At 43.0% G+C, this 18,053-nt stretch overlaps 1 protein-coding gene across 7 annotated transcripts in view; it reads right to left on the minus strand.

Moving 5' to 3' along the window:
• Nucleotides 1–18,053, minus strand: part of LSAMP (limbic system associated membrane protein) — a 1,345,674-nt gene that overhangs the window by 233,134 nt on the left and 1,094,487 nt on the right. For all 7 annotated transcript variants that reach the window (XM_075118876.1, XM_075118885.1, XM_075118883.1 and 4 more), the window contains one exon: nt 17,431–17,663. In XM_075118876.1, the coding sequence (XP_074974977.1) occupies nt 17,431–17,663 (233 nt within the window). The remainder of the gene's footprint in view (nt 1–17,430; nt 17,664–18,053) is intronic.

Raw genomic sequence — 18,053 nt, forward strand, 5'->3', positions numbered from 1 at the left:
TCTATCATCCCTAATTGGCTAGGAAACCGCATCCCATCCTGGCAGACAATGACCTGGCCTCGGTTGTCTTTGTCATCTCCTGTCTGGACTCTAGCAATGCAATATACCTGAGCGTGAAGGCATCAGCCCTCAGGAAACACTAGCTAGTACAGAATGTTGCAGTGCATTTCCTCAGCAACATGGACTGCCATGAACACATTAAACCTCTCCTCCACTCTCTACACTGGCTTCCCATATAATATCATGTCAAGTTCATGACAGCTATTTGTCACTGGGCAGGGCTTCTCTCCAGCTCCAAAATATATACTCAGTCCCTTGCAAGGAAGTTTGTTTTCTTTACAGAAGGCCAGCAAACAAACAGAAAAACAGTCTTTAATTCAGTCCTTACTTTCAGGGTTCAGCTCCACCCTTCTCAGGAGCCTTTGGCAGGTTCCCAGTTCTGACTAGCTCGGTTTTCAACCTGGGGCAGCACCTCAGGGCTATGACCCTGAGCACCTTGTTGCAGGGGACCCACCACAGGAGTTAGCCCCACTCCACTGTGGCTTTCCTGCCACCGACACACCCTGTCTCAATCAATCCCTCCTCTTTCTGCCCACTAGTCTCTTTAAATGGTGTAGCCTAGGCCTCTTTAATTGACTGGACCTGACTCACCTGCTCTGGCTCAGGGCAGCTGGCACTTGTCTACCCACAGGGAACAGCTACCCTGTTACATTGTCCTTATCTTCAAGATGTATATTGGTCCAAGGGATCTTAAAGATCCCCTGGTGTTCCAGCATGATGACTGTGGTTGACAACTTCACTCCCTCAAACACAATGGAACCATCCACTGCAAGGCTAAATTTTGTCTCTTCAGGAGGCAGAGTTTTCTTGGGAGCAAGCCCTACCTACAGGATCTAAGAATGGCCTCAAACATCACCATTTTCCTCCCATGTGCAAGGCACAATTTTTGACCTTGCCTTCAGTGACAAACACATAGCACAGCAAACACAAATAAATAAATACAGATTTTTTTTAAATCTCATATAATTTCCCTTCAGAGAGAAAAAGAAAGAACCATATGTGACAAACACTGGTTAAATCACTTAGTGCACTTCTGGGAGGAGCTCAGATACTACTAGAGTGGTGGTGAGAAGAGAAGAGAAGAGAAGAGAAGAGAAGAGAAGAGAAGAGAAGAGAAGAGAAGAGAAGAGAAGAGAAGAGAAGAGGAGAACTACTCACATCTTAAAATTCAGCATGTGCTCAAGTGCATTGCTGGGTTGAGGTCGCTGTAAGCAGGAAATCTAGAAGCATTTCAAATGAATGTCCTACTTCCTGGCTCAGAGTGAACCAAGGGAATGGGGTGGTGGAAGGAGGAGATGGGTGCTGCATCTGGAAGCCTGTGAGAACTTAAGACAACGTTTGAATGAGTATCCTGGAGCGGTATGTGTCACTTATTGAGAATGCAGGAGTTTATAGTCAGACAGACATTTTGAGGGACTTAATTAGTCAGTTTTTATAAACAAAAGCATTATCTACTATAGAACAGATCAACGTGTGAGAGTATTCTGTTGTTAAAGACACAAAGTTCAGGCTATGGTCAAAGCAAAGAGTTTATGTTGCCAGACTGACTGTGTCAGAGATCATGCTATAAAGCAGTAGTTCATACTATGGCACAGTTTGGTCTTTCCTCTGTAGACAAGGTAGTCTCTTTGTTTTCTGTGCATGACTGAGTGAATAATCTAGTGGCTGGCCCATACTAGAAGATAAGGGATCCAGTAATCGGTTGGGTAAGGGTGTTGTTCTTCATTTTAGAGAGCAGGGGCTTGTGCTTCTGAAGGTGAAAGAGGATTTTAGCCTTGGCTCCCATGGAAAGTATGTGCATATCTGCAAATGATTTATCTAGTAACAGCAAGTATCTACAGACATGGATTTGTTACATCAGGACCAAATTGTTATAGTCCTAGATGGTATGGCACCTATTGACCTCAATGGCAAATTTGGTCCCTGATCTTTCCAAGGCCGTAAGCATGGTTCTGTAATATGGTTATACCATGGATTGGTCAAATTCACACAAGTAAAAGCAAACTGCATCGTAACACAGTTAGTGCTGCTGTGTTTTAGCAAGTCTTTAGGATATGTTGGATTGGGCAGCAGAGAGGTACCCTGAGCCTCCTTGTCAAGGCTGATCTCACTATAAACATTTAATCTCAATCCTGTCAATCAACAAATGGATTATTCTTTTTGATAAAATCATGAAACAGGAGCTATATAAATTCATAATCCTATAGTTTATTGCTGGATTTGTACAGAATCAAAGCTATACGGACTCTGTGTGAGGATGTCTGTTTTGTAGTTACTTGGGATGATTCATCCCACCTGCTCCAAGATAATTTGTTCCTTGCACTTAAAGAAGCAGGCTGCCCAAGAGACATATCCACATATGTCCAAAGGGGATGAAGATTTCGAAGGGATTCAGTAAGACAAGAGTTGCTGCAGTTGGGGCACGAGTGATGGCCTTTAGGAATTCATGTCTGCATCTTTAATTTCTCCCTCCTCTCCTTTGTATGGCTCTTTCCTCTTACTTTGCCAATTAGAGTCCGCTTTTAATACATTGGTGGCTATGTCTGGTGCACAATAAAGCCAAGATCTCAATGCGCTGGGGAGTCATGGATACAGAAAAGCTTTACCCTCCGCCCCTCACTCTGCCAATGCACCTCAATCCTGGTGCATAGCACCCTCTGATAGTCCTGTTCTGGGCCCACATACCCTCCAATGCACCTGAATCCTAACTTGTAGCTCACCCTGCTGTTACAGTTCTGGATGCCTCACACACAGCTACACCAATGTACATTCAGTCTCACAGCACCCCCAGTTATTCTAGTGAAAACAAACTCATTTGTTTTGTAACCCGGGAACTATCTGAACCAAGATCACCCAAAAGGCCCTTATGTTAAAATCACTGCAGCATGAGACCTCTGTCTCCATGAATTCAAACGTATTGTTTCCCTGCTTCAGTAAAGGCTAACATACTTTCTGCATAGTGTTGACAGGGAGAGTGCAGAACAAAAAAAAAAAAAAAAGAGAATAGTTTGCCAAAAGCCTTCTTCCCCCCACAAACAATAAATCTGGGTCATTTCAATTAAATCTCTCTCTCGCATGTGCATGGCATCTGCAGAGCAACATTCCATAGATGCAGTTGTAGGTCCATAAGCCATTTCAATGCCTCCTCTGTGATGTTGTGGATGTCATCCAATTCACCTTTGAATCAATACTTGGGGCACTGTGTGTCATGGTGTGTTTGATGGTTTGGATGTTCTCACCGCAGTCACACTAAAGGGAGTCTTTGGTTTTCTACTTGTCCGTCAAGTGGCCACATCTTCCATGGCTTGTTCAGATGTGGTTTAGGGTGGTCCACTGAAACCAGGGTGGGGACAGCTTGTTGGGTAAGTAACAGTGTGCTTGTTTGGAACAGTAGATGAGGTCCAATGTGCTGGGGGGGGGGGTGCTCACTGCTCAACCCCTGGCTCTGCCACCAACTAAATCATCCCAGCCAAGGCTTTGTCCAGCCGGGACTTAAAAACCTCTAAGGATGGAGATTCCACCACCTCCCTAGGTAACCTCTTCCAGTGCTTCATCACCCTCCTAGTGAAATAGGTTTTCCTAATATCCAACCTAGACGTCCCCAACTGTAACTTGAGACAATTGCTTCTTGTTCTGTCATCTGCCACCACTGAGAACAGCCGAGCTCCATCCTCTTTGGAACCCCCCTTCAGGTAGTTGAAGGCTGCTATCAAATCCTCCCTCACTTTTCTCTTCTGCAGACTAAATAAGCCCAGTTCCCTCAGCCTCTCCTTGTAAGTCATGTGCCCCAGCCACTTTATCATTTTCGTTGCCCTCAGCTTGACTCTCTCCAATTTGTCCGCATTCCTTCTGTAGTGAAGTGGGGGGGGACCACAACTGGATGCAGTACTCCACGTGTGGCCTCACCAGTGCTGAATAGAGGGGAATAATCACTTCCCTCGATCTGCTGGCAATGCTCCTACTAATACAGTCCAATATGCCATTGGCCTTCTTGGCAATGATGGCACACTATTGGCTCATATCCAGCTTCTTATCCACTGTAAACCCCAGGTCCTTTTCTGAAGAACTGCTGCTTAGCCAGTCGGTCCCCAGCCTGTAGCGGTGCATGGGATTCTTCCTTCCTAAGTGCAGGACTCTGCACTTGTCCTTGTTGAACCTCATCAGATTTCTTTTAGCCCAATCCTCTAATTTGTCTAGGTCACTCTGAACCCTATCCTTATCCTCCAGCATATCTACCTCTCCCCCCAGTTTAGTGTCATCTGCGAACTTGCTGAGGGTGCAATTAATCCCATAATCCAGGTCATTGATAAAGATGTTGAACAAAACCAGTCCCAGGACCGACCCCCGGGGCACTCTGCTTGATACCAGCTGCCAACTAGACACGGAGCCATTGATCACTACCCGCTGAGCCCGACAATCTAGCCAGCTTTCTATCCACCTTATAGTGATGTCCACATGCGCTCCATCTTCCCAATTGTCTGGACCGTTCACAAGTAAGGAGGTCAATGCAGCCAAGAAACTGGGAAAAGCAGCAGGAAAAGATGGTATCTATCCCAAGTTCCTGTATAATCTGGATCCACTGACACGGAAATGGATGATGCAGCTTTTCACCAACATCCTGGAGACCGGTGAAATTGTGTGGAGAGAAGCCAAGATTATTGCACTCCTAAAGCCTGGCAAACCTGCAGATCACCCTGTTCATTATAGGCCAATCTCCCTCTTGAATGCCATTTACAAGATTATTTCAATTAAACTAAAACGTGTCTCCAAAATCCAGATCTTGGATCATGCAAAAGGGCTTCTCCTTTCTTAACCTCCTAATTTTTCTCCTTTAAATATTAATGGCAACCTACAAAAGGCAGAAACCTTTTCTATGGTATGTCAAAAAAGCCTAGTTTTTTTAAAGACCTTTCTTTTTTCTCCTTGCTTGTGTTTTTACATTAGAAACTGAAGTTTGTTCTAACCTGTTTATTCCTGGAATATTCTGTGGATGACTGGGGAACTGGTAGGACTGTGATATCAGCAATACCTTGTAAGTGAAACCTGTGTTAAAGGCTCAGGAGCCTGGCCCTTCAATTAAGGGTTTAGAAAGCACATAATCCACATAATCCGTGTCTAAATCTTCCACAGAGTCCTTCAGCAAACATTCCTGATCTGCCTTTTTTGTTAAAAAAAAACTATTTATTTTCAGTTTTTCATACTTTGATGAAACTTATAAAACAGAGTTACATTCCATTTATCTTAAATTTTATTGCTGATAGCTTGAGTTTTGATAATCTGATCACGTGGCTACTATTATTAGCAATTCTGGTTTTTGCATTTTCCAGAATACCAAACTCTTCCTTTGTTTCCTTCTCGGGTACAATCCAGCTGCTGCTTTTGTGCCTCTAATCCATGCCACTTTCCCCATCTTCTATAAAAGATGTAAATTTTTAACCTAATGTTAAAAAAAAAAACATACTTCAAAAGCCTTGGTTTTGTTTTGGGCAAGTGTTCCCTGTCACAACACTCAATAAATGGAAGCCCTTTGTCTACATATCTGCTTCTTTTATATCTATTTTGTTCTGTGTACATTTGGTGAGTTATTTTTTCTCCTAACTAGAAATCTCAGACTTTATTAAGCTAAGATGTTATTCTGTTATTTTGGAGGTCATTTTCCCCCCAGCAATTCACCACTGACATTTTAGAAACTATATAGGAAATATGACAAAAATCATTATTCCCTCAAAATACTAGTAGGTCCAGAAGTACTGCTAATCTGTGAGCACTTATGATACTTCTGAGATAAAGAAAAAGAGGGTATCCCAACAAGAAAATGCCCAAACCTATTATTAAATACTATGTTTTATTCATTATTATTATTATTAGCAGTAGTATATTATTATTATGATGATGGTAGCATCTGAAGGCACTGTACACATACATAACAAAAAGATGGTCCCTGCCTCAATTAATTTACAATCTAAATCTGAAATGAGAGGCAACAGGTGGATACAGAAAGGCATGTGGGGAAAGCACAAGATTCTGGGGGGAGAATTAGGACCAGTGGGGCCCAAACTGGTTAGAATCATAAACGGTGACACCTGGGGACTGTAAACAATTAACACAATGTGTTGGGAAGAGTCAACACAGCTTTTGTAAAGGGAAATCATGCCTCACTAATCTACTAGAATTCTTTGAGGGGGGGTCAGCAAACATGTGGATAAGGGTAATCCATTGGGTACAGTGTACTTGGACTTTCAAAAAGCCTTTCACAAGGTCCCTCACCAAAAGCTCGTATGCAAAGTAAGCTGTCATGAGATAAGAGGGAAGGTCCTCTCATGGATCCGTAACTGGCTAAAAGATAGGAAATAAAGGGTCAGAATAAATGGCCAGTTTTCACAATGGAGAGAGGTAAATAGCAGTGTCCCCCAAGGATCTGTACTGGGACCAGTGTTGTTCAACATATTCATAAATAATCTGGTAATGGGGTTGTCATAAATATAAAGGGAAGGGTAAACACCTTTAAAATCCCTCCTGGCCAGAGGAAAAACCCTTTCACCTGTAAAGGGTTAAGAAGCTAGGATAACCTCGCTGGCACCTGACCAAAATGACCAATGAGGAGACAAGATACTTTCAAAGCTGGAGGGGGGAGAAACAAAGGCTCTCTCTGTCTGTGTGATGCTTTTGCTGGGAACAGAACAGGAATGGAGTCTTAGAACGTAGTAAGTAATCTAGCTAGATATGCGTTAGATTCTGTTTTGTTTAAATGGCTGAGAAAATAGCAGTGCTGAATGGAATGTATATTCCTGGTTTTGTGTCTTTTTGTAACTAAAGGTTTTGCCTAGAGGGATTCTCTATGTTTTGAATCTAATTACCCTGTAAGGTATTTACCATCCTGATTTTACAGAGGTGATTCTTTTACTTTTTCTTCTATTAAAATTCTTCTTTTAAGAACCTGATTGCTTTTTCATTGTTCTTAAGATCCAAGGGTTTGGGCCTGTGTTCACCTATGCAAATTGGTGAGGATTATTATCAAACCTTCCCCAGGAAAGGGGGTGTAGGGTTTGGGGAGGATTTTTGGGGAAAAGACGTTTCCAAGCGGGCTCTTTCCCTGTTATATATCTGTTAGACACTTGGTGTTGGCAGCAATAAAGTCCAAGGGAAAAAGGAAAATAGTTTGTACCTTGGGGAAGTTTTAACCTAAGCTGGAGAAAATAAGCTTAGGAGGTTTTCATGCAGGTCCCCACAGCTGTACCCTAGAGTTCAGAGTGGGGAAGGAAACTTGACAAGGGTAAACAGTGAGGTGGCAAAGTTTGCAGGTGATACAAAATTACTCAAGATAGTTAAGTCCAAAGCAGACTGTGAAGAGTTATAACATAAAGGTATAACATAAAACTAGGTGACTGGCAACAAAATGGCAGTTGAAATTCAGTGATGATAAATGCAAAGTAATGCACACTGGAAAACATAATCCCAATTATACATACAAAATGATGGGTCTAAATTTGGTGTTACCATTCAAGAAAGATCTTGGAGCCACTGTGGATAGTTCTCTGAAAACATTGGCTCAATGTGCAGTGGCAGCCAAAAAAGCTAACAGAATGTTAGGAACCATAGGTGGTGCGTGAGTCTTCCATTTGGGGAAGCTTACACATGAGCACTGGAAGCTCCCTAGAAGTGAGGAGGGGCCACCAGTGCCTGGATCGTGGCCCCTCCCTACCTCTTCCCCTGAGGCCCCACCCTTGCTCCACCTGCCCCTGCTCTGCCTTCTCCCCCAAGACCCCCCTCTTCCTCCAACCCCCACCCACCTGCTGTTCGTGCCTCTCTACCTCTTCCTCTGAGGTCCTCCCCGCGCCTACCCGCTCCTTTCTGCCTCTTCCCCCGAGGCCCTCCCAAGCCCACTGGCCGCTCACTCCTGTCTGCCACTTCCCCCAAGGCCTGCCTGTGGAGGAGAGGAGCAAGCAGCAGGCATGGGGAACCTCAGGGGAAGACGCGGAGTGAGGGTGGGCCCTCAGGAGAAGAGGCTGAGCAGGGTGAGATCTTGGGGAAGAGCATGGACAGGGCCACAGTCTGGGTGCCGGTGGCCCCCCCACTTCTAGGGAGCTTTGTTTCCGGCACTCCAAAGGCAGCAGGCTGGCTTGCCTCCAAAGGGAGGTGATCTGTGCCACATCTGCGGCATTTGCCCTCACGAGTGGCCAGTCTTTTCTGGGGAGGCTGAACCTGCCCCAGCCTCCTATATGCACCATTCATGTTAGGCACCATTAGGAAAGGGACAGATAATAAGACAGAAAATATCATAATGACACTATATAAATCCAGGGTATGCTCACAGCTTGAATACTGTGTGCAGGTCTGGTCATCCCATTGCAATACAGATAGATAGATAGACAGATATGAAATGGAAAAGGTACAGAGAAGGGCATCAAAATGATTGGGGTATGGAACAGCTTCTACATGAGGAGAGATTTAAAAAACTGGGACTGGTCAGTTTGGAAAAGAGGCAACTAAGTCGGGGGGGGGGGGGGATATGATAGAGGTCTATAAAATCATGACTGGTGTGGAGAAAGTGAATAAGGAAGTGTTATTTACCCCTTTTCATAACACAAGAATCAAGGGTCCCCCAATGAAATTAATAGGCAACATTTTTAAAACAAACAAAAGGAAGTACTTCTTCACACAAAGCACAGTCAACCTGTGGAACTTGTTGTCAGGGGATGTTGTGAAGACCGAAACTAAATCTGGATTTAAAAAAGAAAACAAAACACTCGATAGGATAGGTCCCTCAATGGCTATTAGCCAAGATGGTCAGGAATACAACTGCATGCTCTGGGTTTTTCTATGCCTCTGACTGACAGATGCTGGGACTGGATGACAGGGGATGGATCACTTGATAACTTGCCCTGTTCTGGTCCTTCCCTTTGATGCATCTGGCATTGGCCATTGTCAGAAGACAGGATAGCAGGATAGTGGGCTAGATGGATCATCTGTCTATCACAGTATAGCTGTTCTTCTGTTCCAGCATATACCATGCATACAGCGCAAAAGTAGGACACAGACACCATTTTTCCCAGTCTTCAGCCTACATTTAAAGAGATATTGCCAGATTAAAAGTACTATATTTTCCAAAAGAGCTAATTTCTGTCCCTAATTCCACCTCAAAACATTAAAATGGAAAGAATTTTTAAAACTAAAATATACTTTTTTATATTTATGGGGTTGGGATTGAAGGGGGTGGTTTTTGGCTGTGATGGTAAGAACAGCCCATGGTTTTGATTTACTTTGCAGTCAGTTTCTAACTGCTTTTAGGTTTAGAAGTGAAATCCTGTCTCTACTGAAGTCAATGGCAAAACTCCCATTGACTTCAGTGGGGCCAGGATTTCACCCCAGGGTGTCATATTCTAGCAGAAGACTACAATGTACATAGACAGCACCATTGCAGGCCAGAAACTTTGGCCCTGATCCAGGGGACTCTATGGGCTTGGAACTACAAGCAACACCGACATGAGTCTTCTGCATGGAGGGTTTTCAGGATTGAGTCCTCAGGCACCAGTGGAATATATCTATATTGATGTGTTTATATACACATATATGTGTGTGTGTGTGGAAACATTTCATCTGGATTTATTAAAATCTTATTCAAACAAAACTGAAACTTGGCCAAATTTGACCCGACAGTATTTTCTTTAAATACAAGGAAGAAAACTGAAAGCAAAATAATGGTGTGGAAAGGTTGATCTGACACCTAAAGATTTGGAGTGTGATTAGCCTTAGCATTCATCTGTATTGCTAGTGAAAAAGCAGGTTGACTCACAGGTTTCTAGGGGAGCATGCTTTGTATCTTTTCTCATTTTTTTGAAGTAGAAAAGATTTCTTCAAAAGGTTTTAGATTTTTTAATTATTGTTCGTTTCCAGGTTTTCAAGCTGCTGAGTCATCATAGACAAACTACTAATAGTGATTACAATAATCATTTGCATTTATACAAGCATTTATCCCCAAAGAATCCTAAAGGACACACAAATCGCTCCCCCACCATTGACAGGCAGCCACTGCTTGGCGCCGGGACTGGGAGCCTGCAACTGTTGAATAGCACAAAGGAATGCTGCATAAAAGATTAGTTTGGGCAGTGAAGAGGAGCATATTCCTTGAGTAGCATAACTGTACCTAGGATGACCAGATGTCCCAATTTTATAGGGACAGTCCTGATTTTTGGGTCTTTTTCCTATATAGGCCAGTCCCAATTTTTCACATTTTCTGTCTGGTCACCCTAACTGTACCAAGAACCCAGGTCTCAATGCATGCAACAGGTCTGCATATTTTTGCTGTGCCCATATCATCACTGATATTTCAGCATGTGAAAACCGGAGCAGACTTTGGCCTCATTATTGTTATTTGATATATCTGTGATCGTAGTGCGTAGGCCAGAACTCCGTTGCACAAGGTGCTACACAAACACAGGACAGAAAGACAGTCCCTGCCCCAGATATAAGACAAAAGACAACAGGTGGAGACAGGGAGACAGATGGGATAGAAACAGGAAACAATATGAGACAATCATTAATTGACGTCCAGTGGTTGTGGGGTTCAGATACAGAATTGTAAGCACTGACTATGAACTGGAGTATCTCTACTGAAATCGATGGAGTCATGCTGATTTACAGCAGCTTAGGATCTGGCTAATAACACTCAAGGATCCCTGGGAAATGTTTCACATATTTTATGTGGATTTTTCCAAACATATAACAACCATTTTAAAAAGATGCCTCAATCATTATTATTATTTGCATTACTGCAGCACCTAGGAGCTGTAGTCATTGACCAGGACCCCAATGTCATATTTCTGTCAGCCTGCATCTGTAAAAGAGGCACTGAAATATCTCCAAGAGAACGCCCTGTGGTGATCTGCATATCAAGAAATGCCATGATCCAACACACATCACAGACCCCAAACCTACACTGCCTGGTAACAGACCAGCCAGTGCAGTCAGTCAAGCCCATAGTTAGGGAAGCAAAAGTGGGGAGGCAGTAGGGTGCTGTGGGGAGGCAATACAAATGTTATATGTGGAGTGCCAGGGACCTTCCCTGGCAAATTGTGAAATACCAGGTGCAACTTCCTGCCATTTCTGAGCTTAGGCAAAAATAAAACCACAAAGCAAAAACTGGGAAGACTACCCTCACTACTACTGCGTGTTTGGAATTCTAGACTAATTTGTCTGTGGAAACTTACAGTCTAGTGAAATATCAACAACTGTGCAGCAAAAACCCTGAGCTCCTGATTCTGGAATGATCCTCTTTCTTTTCAGTTCTACTCCTCCCCCTTCATATTGATCCTGTGTCTAGGGTGACCAGATAGCAATTGTAAAAAAACAGGGCAGGAGGTGCGGGGTAATAGGCGCCTATATAAAAAAAAGTCCCAAAAAACGGGACTGTCCCTATAAAAATGGGACATCTGGTCACCCTACCTGTGTCCCTAGCTCAGTCTCAGTGCAAATTAATTCTGTGCATTCCCGTCCCTCCCAGTATGCTGATCCTGTCTCTTCCCAGTCCCCCCTAGTAAAATGATCTTCTCTCTCTCTCCATTTCAGAAAACTGAACCTCCCATGGTAACTTCACTCTTTGCATCTGTCACCAAATCCTTTGTCACTATCCCTCTGGAGTCTGTGTCAAGAAAGAGTTATTTGCGCTAGTTCTTACCTAATGAAGACTCTCTGATGTAAGAAGAAAAGGAGTACTTGTGGCACCTTAGAGACTAACCAATTTATTTGAGCATAAGCTTTCGTGAGCTACAGCTCACTTCATCGGATGCTGTAGCTCACGAAAGCTTATGCTCAAATAAATTGGTTAGTCTCTAAGGTGCCACAAGTACTCCTTTTCTTTTTGCGAATACAGACTAACACTGCTGTTACTCTGAAATCTGATGTAAGAGTTTCCCTGCTTTAATGCTCAGAAAACTCCCTCCAAAATCAAGAGCAAAGTCTGAGCCCACAAAATTGGGAGTAGATGGATGTCTAGAAGGTGATGCCTGTGATCATGAATCCTTATTTTTTGGTTAGTGAAGAAAATGGACCATTAAGCCTCTTCAAACTGCTCTGCCATCACCATCCCCCTGCCCTGCAATGCACTCAGTCAGGGATGACACAAGTAAACTGAGATCAGAACTCCCACACTGGAGGACATCACATACCAATCAAGCTTTATCCTCATGGTGTCCTGTTACAGCAACAAATATTTGAACTTTCACAGCATCCTGTTTGAAGGAGCAGCTCAAGGTGCTTTACAATAAGATTAAAGAGAAAAGTGCAAAAAGGGTCCAGATGGCTATGGGATTAGTAATGTGAAATGGAGCCAGACTCTAGAACACTAGTTTGAGTCTGAGGTCAGAAGCACTCAGATGTTGTTACTATCTGATGGCTATTTGGAAGGTCTGTTGGAATGGCTGTTGGTGAAGTGTTCACAGCACATAAATCACCATCACAATTGGCCCTAAATGCCCTCCTATCACTAGACTCAGCAGCATTCCACTTTCCCCCTTAGAGGCAGGTCCCTCTGGGTGAAGGTTGAAGTCCATTGGCAGAGCGATGAGTACACATGGGGTGGCCAGCCCTGCTACTGTGTGTTCTGTGGATAACTAAAGGATTTCACACTCTGGTGCTTTCAGTGATTCACCGTTCACCAGCACAAACACACTTAATTTAAGGGGGAAACAGCTAATCCACCAAGTCGAATTATTAATAAATTTAAACTGGTTAAAATCCAGTGAAAACAAATACGTCTTCATTCCACACTGAAACAATGAAGGATCACTCTGGATTCTAAAAGTAATAAGTTCCATATGGTCTAAGCAATGCATAATGGCAAAAGGGTACATCTGACAGTAATTTTCACACACTAAAGCCAATCAGAGTTTTCGTGAATAAGAACTGTAGGATCTGGCCTGCAACTGCTATGTGTTGGTTCTCTGTGATCATGTCTTTCTCTAAAGGCTGGTGCCAACAATTACAACAACCAACTATCATTCAGAGCTGAAGGAATTATTAAACAGTAATGAATTAAATAAATTATACAGTAATAAATCACGAGGACCAGCTGGTATTCACCAAGAGTTTGGAAGGAACTCAAATATGAAATTGCAGAAATACTAACTGTGGTATGTAATCTATCATTTAAATCAGCTTTTATACCAGATGAGGAGGATGGCTAATGTGATGCAAATTTTTGTAAAAAGGCTCCAGAGGCGCTCCCAGCAATTACAGACTTGTAAAGCCTAACTTCAGTACCAGGCAAATTGGTTGAAACTATAGTAAAGAACAGAATTATCAGACACATAGGTGAACATGATTTGTTGGAGAAGAGACAACACGGCTTTTGTAAAGGGAAATCATGCCTCACTAATCTATTCAAATTCTTTGAGGGGGATCAACAAATACGTGGACAAGGGTAATCCAGTGGATATAGTGTACTTGGACTTTCAGGAAAATGTTGTAAGGTCCCTCATCAAAGGCTCTTAAACAAAGTAAACTGTCGTGGGATAAGAGGGAAGGTCCTCTTATGGGTCACAAAATTGAAAACAAAGAGTGGGAATAAATGATCAGTTTTCAGAATGGAGAGAGGTAAATAGCAGTGCCTCCAAGGATCTGTACTGGGACCAGTGCTGATCCACATATTCATAAATTATCTGGTAAAGGGGGTAAACAGTGAGGTTACAAAGTTTGCAGATGATACAAAACTACTCAAGATAGTTAAGTCCAAAGCAATCTGCAAAGAGTTACAAAGGACAATCATAAAACTAGGTGAGTGGGCAACAAATTGGCAGTTGAAATTCAGTACTGATAAATGCAAAGTAATGCACATTGGAAAACATCATCTCAACTATACGTATAAAATGGTGGGGGGTAAATTAGCTGTTATCACTCAAGAAAGATCTTGGAGTCATTGAGGATAGTTCTCTGAAAACATCCACTCAATGTGCAATGGCAGTCAAAAAGGCTAAGAGAATGTTTTGAACCATTAGGAAAAGGATAGATAATAAAATAGAAAATATCATAATGCCTCTATATAAATCCAGTGTATGCCCACACTTTGAATATTGTGTGCAGTTCGGTCACCCTGTTGCAATATATATATACAAACACAGTATTAGAAATGGAAAAGGTACAGAGAAGGGCAACCAAAATAATTAGGGAGAGATTAAAAAGATGGACTTTCAGCTTGAAAAAGTGGGTTAAGAGGGGATATGATAAGAGGTCTATAAAATCTTCACTGATGTGGAGAAAGTAAATAGGGAAATGTTATTTACTCCTTCATATAACACAAGAACTTGGGTTCAACCAATGAAATTAATAGACAATAGGTTTAAAACAAAAAAAAAAGAGGAAGTAGTTCTTCACACAACACACAGTCAACCTGAGGAACTGGCTGGCAGGGGAGGTTGTGAAGACCAAAATTAAAACAGGGTTCATAAAAGAACTAGATAAGTTCATGAAAGATAGGTCCATCAAATAGCTATTAGCCAGGATGGGCAGGGATGCAACACCATGCTCTGGGTTTCTGTAACCTCTGTTTGCCAGATGCTGGGAATGGACAATAGAATGGATCACTCAATAATTGCCTATTCTGTTCATTCTCTCTGGAGCACCTGGCACGGGCCACTGTCAGAAGACAGGATACGGGGCTAGATGGACTATTGGTCTGCCCCAGTATGAACACGAGGTACATATGTTCTTGTGTACCTCAAGTCACAGAGGCTTGCATTTTTAGGGCTAATGGTCTTAAGTTTGATTCCCGCTAATGAATGTAATGTCTGTATGTATGCAAGCCTGGGGGAACAAATAAGGATTATGGAAATGTCTCCATTAACATAATGTCAGAGTGAGGATTATAGGATATGGCCCTAAAACAGCAACAATCCAAGAGGACATTTGGAACTGTGCAGCCACAATCTCTGAGACAAGGTGAGTGAGGTAATATCTTTTATTGGACCAGCTTCTGTTGGTGTGAGAGAGAAATTGATCCAATAAAAGCTATTACCTCACTCACCTTATCTCGCTAATATCCTGGGACTGACACGGCTGCAACTACATTACACACTGTCTCTAAGAGGTAACTTCTCTTTATGATGTGCCTTCCATGTCAACAGAAATGTCTTTAATAACAAATACAAAGTGCAGCTGATCTGAGACAGTGCAAACTGTTTCAAATGGGCTGATGACACTCACTTCTCTTTCTCCTACGAAGACAAAGGAACCGAGTACTTTGGACTTTGTGGGAGATCCCGACCAACGGGGTGATCATCTATCTTGCTAGAAGGTAGCGTGGTAAGAATTTTACTTTGAACCAAGACTGTAATTTTGTTAAGTCTTAGCCTATATAAAGCATTTTTCACTCTGATTTTCTTGTAACCATTTCCAACTCTATCCTTCATACCTGGACTCACTTAAAATCCTATCTCCTTTTGTTAATCAAACAACTTGTTTTACTTTTAATCAAAACCAACCCAGTGCTGTGTGTGAATTCAGGTGATAGCTAACTCCAGTTGAAGTGATAAGCTGTGCATTTTCTCTTTTTAAAGAAGCAAACAAACCCTTTTATCCCCCTGAATGGTCCAGGAAAGGGCTGGACATTACAGAGCACATGGTTTTGGGAAAATTCAGGACTGGAGATTGTTGGGGTCATCTTGCCAAGTGTAACCAAGGCTGGTGGAGGCCAGAGTGTGGCTGGGGTGTAACAAGCAGGCTGCTGGAATCAGAATGCTGAACCAGAGCTGCAAAGCACACAGACACTCAGGATACGGCATGCTTGTCTGCTGGCTATTGATGTCCGGGCTGTGAGCCACAGCAGCAGAGCATTTAAGGCACCCAGGGTTACACGGCTGATGGTGACACAACACCTCAATGACCTCGATTGCACCACAGTATGTAACATGCATCATGAGACTTATTATCAAACTGCAAGAGTTGCTAATAATAAATATGCCTGGCTGCATTGTCAACTTGCACTGGGCCTGAATCATGCATTTAGGTGGCATTGGAACAATTCACAAACAGCACAGACAAATTCAAGGGGAAACAGAGTTCTGGATCTCAACTTTATTCTGTGCGCCCATCTCTAATCTGCCTGATCAACATTAAAAATACACGTTCCTGGCTCTAAAATTCATTTGTGCCTGTATTTTTCTTGATGGGTAAATGGAAATTGCTTGTTATTTGATTTCACCAGCAATAAAAAAAAACTACAGCTCGTTAGTTTTGCCCTACCCTAGCAGTTATAGACAGTGATGAGCCAGGCTACATCTTGGCTTTGCAACTTGCACTTTGTACACACTGTCGTCCAATAAACAGTCACAAAAGTCTTGAAAACCACAGTGTGTGTGTGTATGCCTGCACATGTCACAAGCTATTTGACTCACACAATTCACCTGTAGAATATCATCTCTGAATACACATACAAACCGTACACTGCAGGTATATGTTCTATGTCCTCATTAGCACTGCATCTGCCAGGTGCCACCACCACAGAAAGAGAGGCTGGAGCTTTCAGAAACATCTTGTTTTGAATCTCAAAATAAAATCTACAGCCTTTTGGGTTACTAGTAAATTTGAAGAAATAGCCAACTGCTGAGTGAAAGATAATGCAAAATCTGAACATGTCTGTAGTATGTAATTAAGCCATGCCCCACCTTATATATATTTAAGAGGGATTGTATGTATGCGTAATACCGATTTGGACCACCTGGGTTCTGATTCTCAGTGACCCTTATGTGGAGAATTAGTAGACTGGTAGCTGAGAAACAGGTGGCCTTCAGCTGGATTGGCAGTCACATCAGACACTGTGTTTCACAGGGGCCGTGACTCTGGAAGGTGTGTCTACTATCAGGAGAAGACATTTAGCCACAACCCTCTAAGGGTGAATACCCAAAGTACAAGGTATTAGTCAAAACACAAATTTTCCACCCCTATGCAGAGTGAGGAATGGAAAGGGGAAGGCAAAGTGACGAAGATGACCTGGGGAAAGAGGCGGAGAAGAGATGAGGCAGCTAGTATGCTGTCTCTCTGGCGAGAGGTATAAAAACAGAAGTATTTGCCTAGGTGTCAGTACAGCCAGGGCCAGCCCTAGAATACAGTGGAACAGCTCCAGTGTCATCAACATTCTCTGCTGTGTCAAGCCTTTGTAAGCAAGGCAGTGTTAGGTCAAGGGTATCACAGTGGAAGATGACACTAGAGACGTGGTGTGAACTAAAGGAATTGCCCACACACAGCCTATATTGCTTGTTCCACAGTTTACTGGGTCACTGGTGTCTGTACGCTCTCCTCCAGCCATTTACAACACAGATTCCCCAGAAAGAAATGACCCTCACCTCCACTCTTTGCCCGCTCCCTGTTCTTGTTTCTTACCTTGCACAATCAAATAAACCTGGGAAGTCCTGGGGTGATGCTGTGTCTGCACTGAGCATGTATAGGACCCCTCATCATAGACGTCCACTTTCTGGATCCGGAGGCTGTATTCCAGAGGGGTTCGTTTCTCCAGTTCTACCCGAGGGTCCAGGGACCACTTGTCCTGTCCAGCAAAAATGATGCCAGAACGGTTTAACCAGGCCACTTTGGAGCTTCTGTCTTCTACATAACACCTGTTGAGGGTGAGAACAGAGATTGGGGTATCAGCTAAGACTCCACTTTGGCTCCTTCCTCTTTCCGGCATTCCATGGGATTCTGCAACATGATCCAGGCCTGCCAACAGTCTCACAGCATCAGCATCACCACCACTTATTACATCAGCCACATTACTAAAGTGCTTTATAAATATGAAATGATCACGGCACAAAGGAGATGTGAGGCGGCATGAGTTGCCTGGGCCCTGCTATCTCTTTCCTTTCGTCGGGGCTTTTCACACCCAAAGGGGCATTCTGAGGACCTCTAGGGCTTGCATCCTGGCCTCCAGCTTCCCTTTGATCCTGTCAGTGGTATAGGGCAGACGGAGCTGAAGACTGTTGAGCTCTTCTTCACGTGCCGCCCCCCCC

This window comes from Caretta caretta, chromosome 1 (genome assembly GCF_965140235.1).
Source record: "Caretta caretta isolate rCarCar2 chromosome 1, rCarCar1.hap1, whole genome shotgun sequence".
Taxonomy (NCBI): domain Eukaryota; kingdom Metazoa; phylum Chordata; order Testudines; family Cheloniidae; genus Caretta; species Caretta caretta.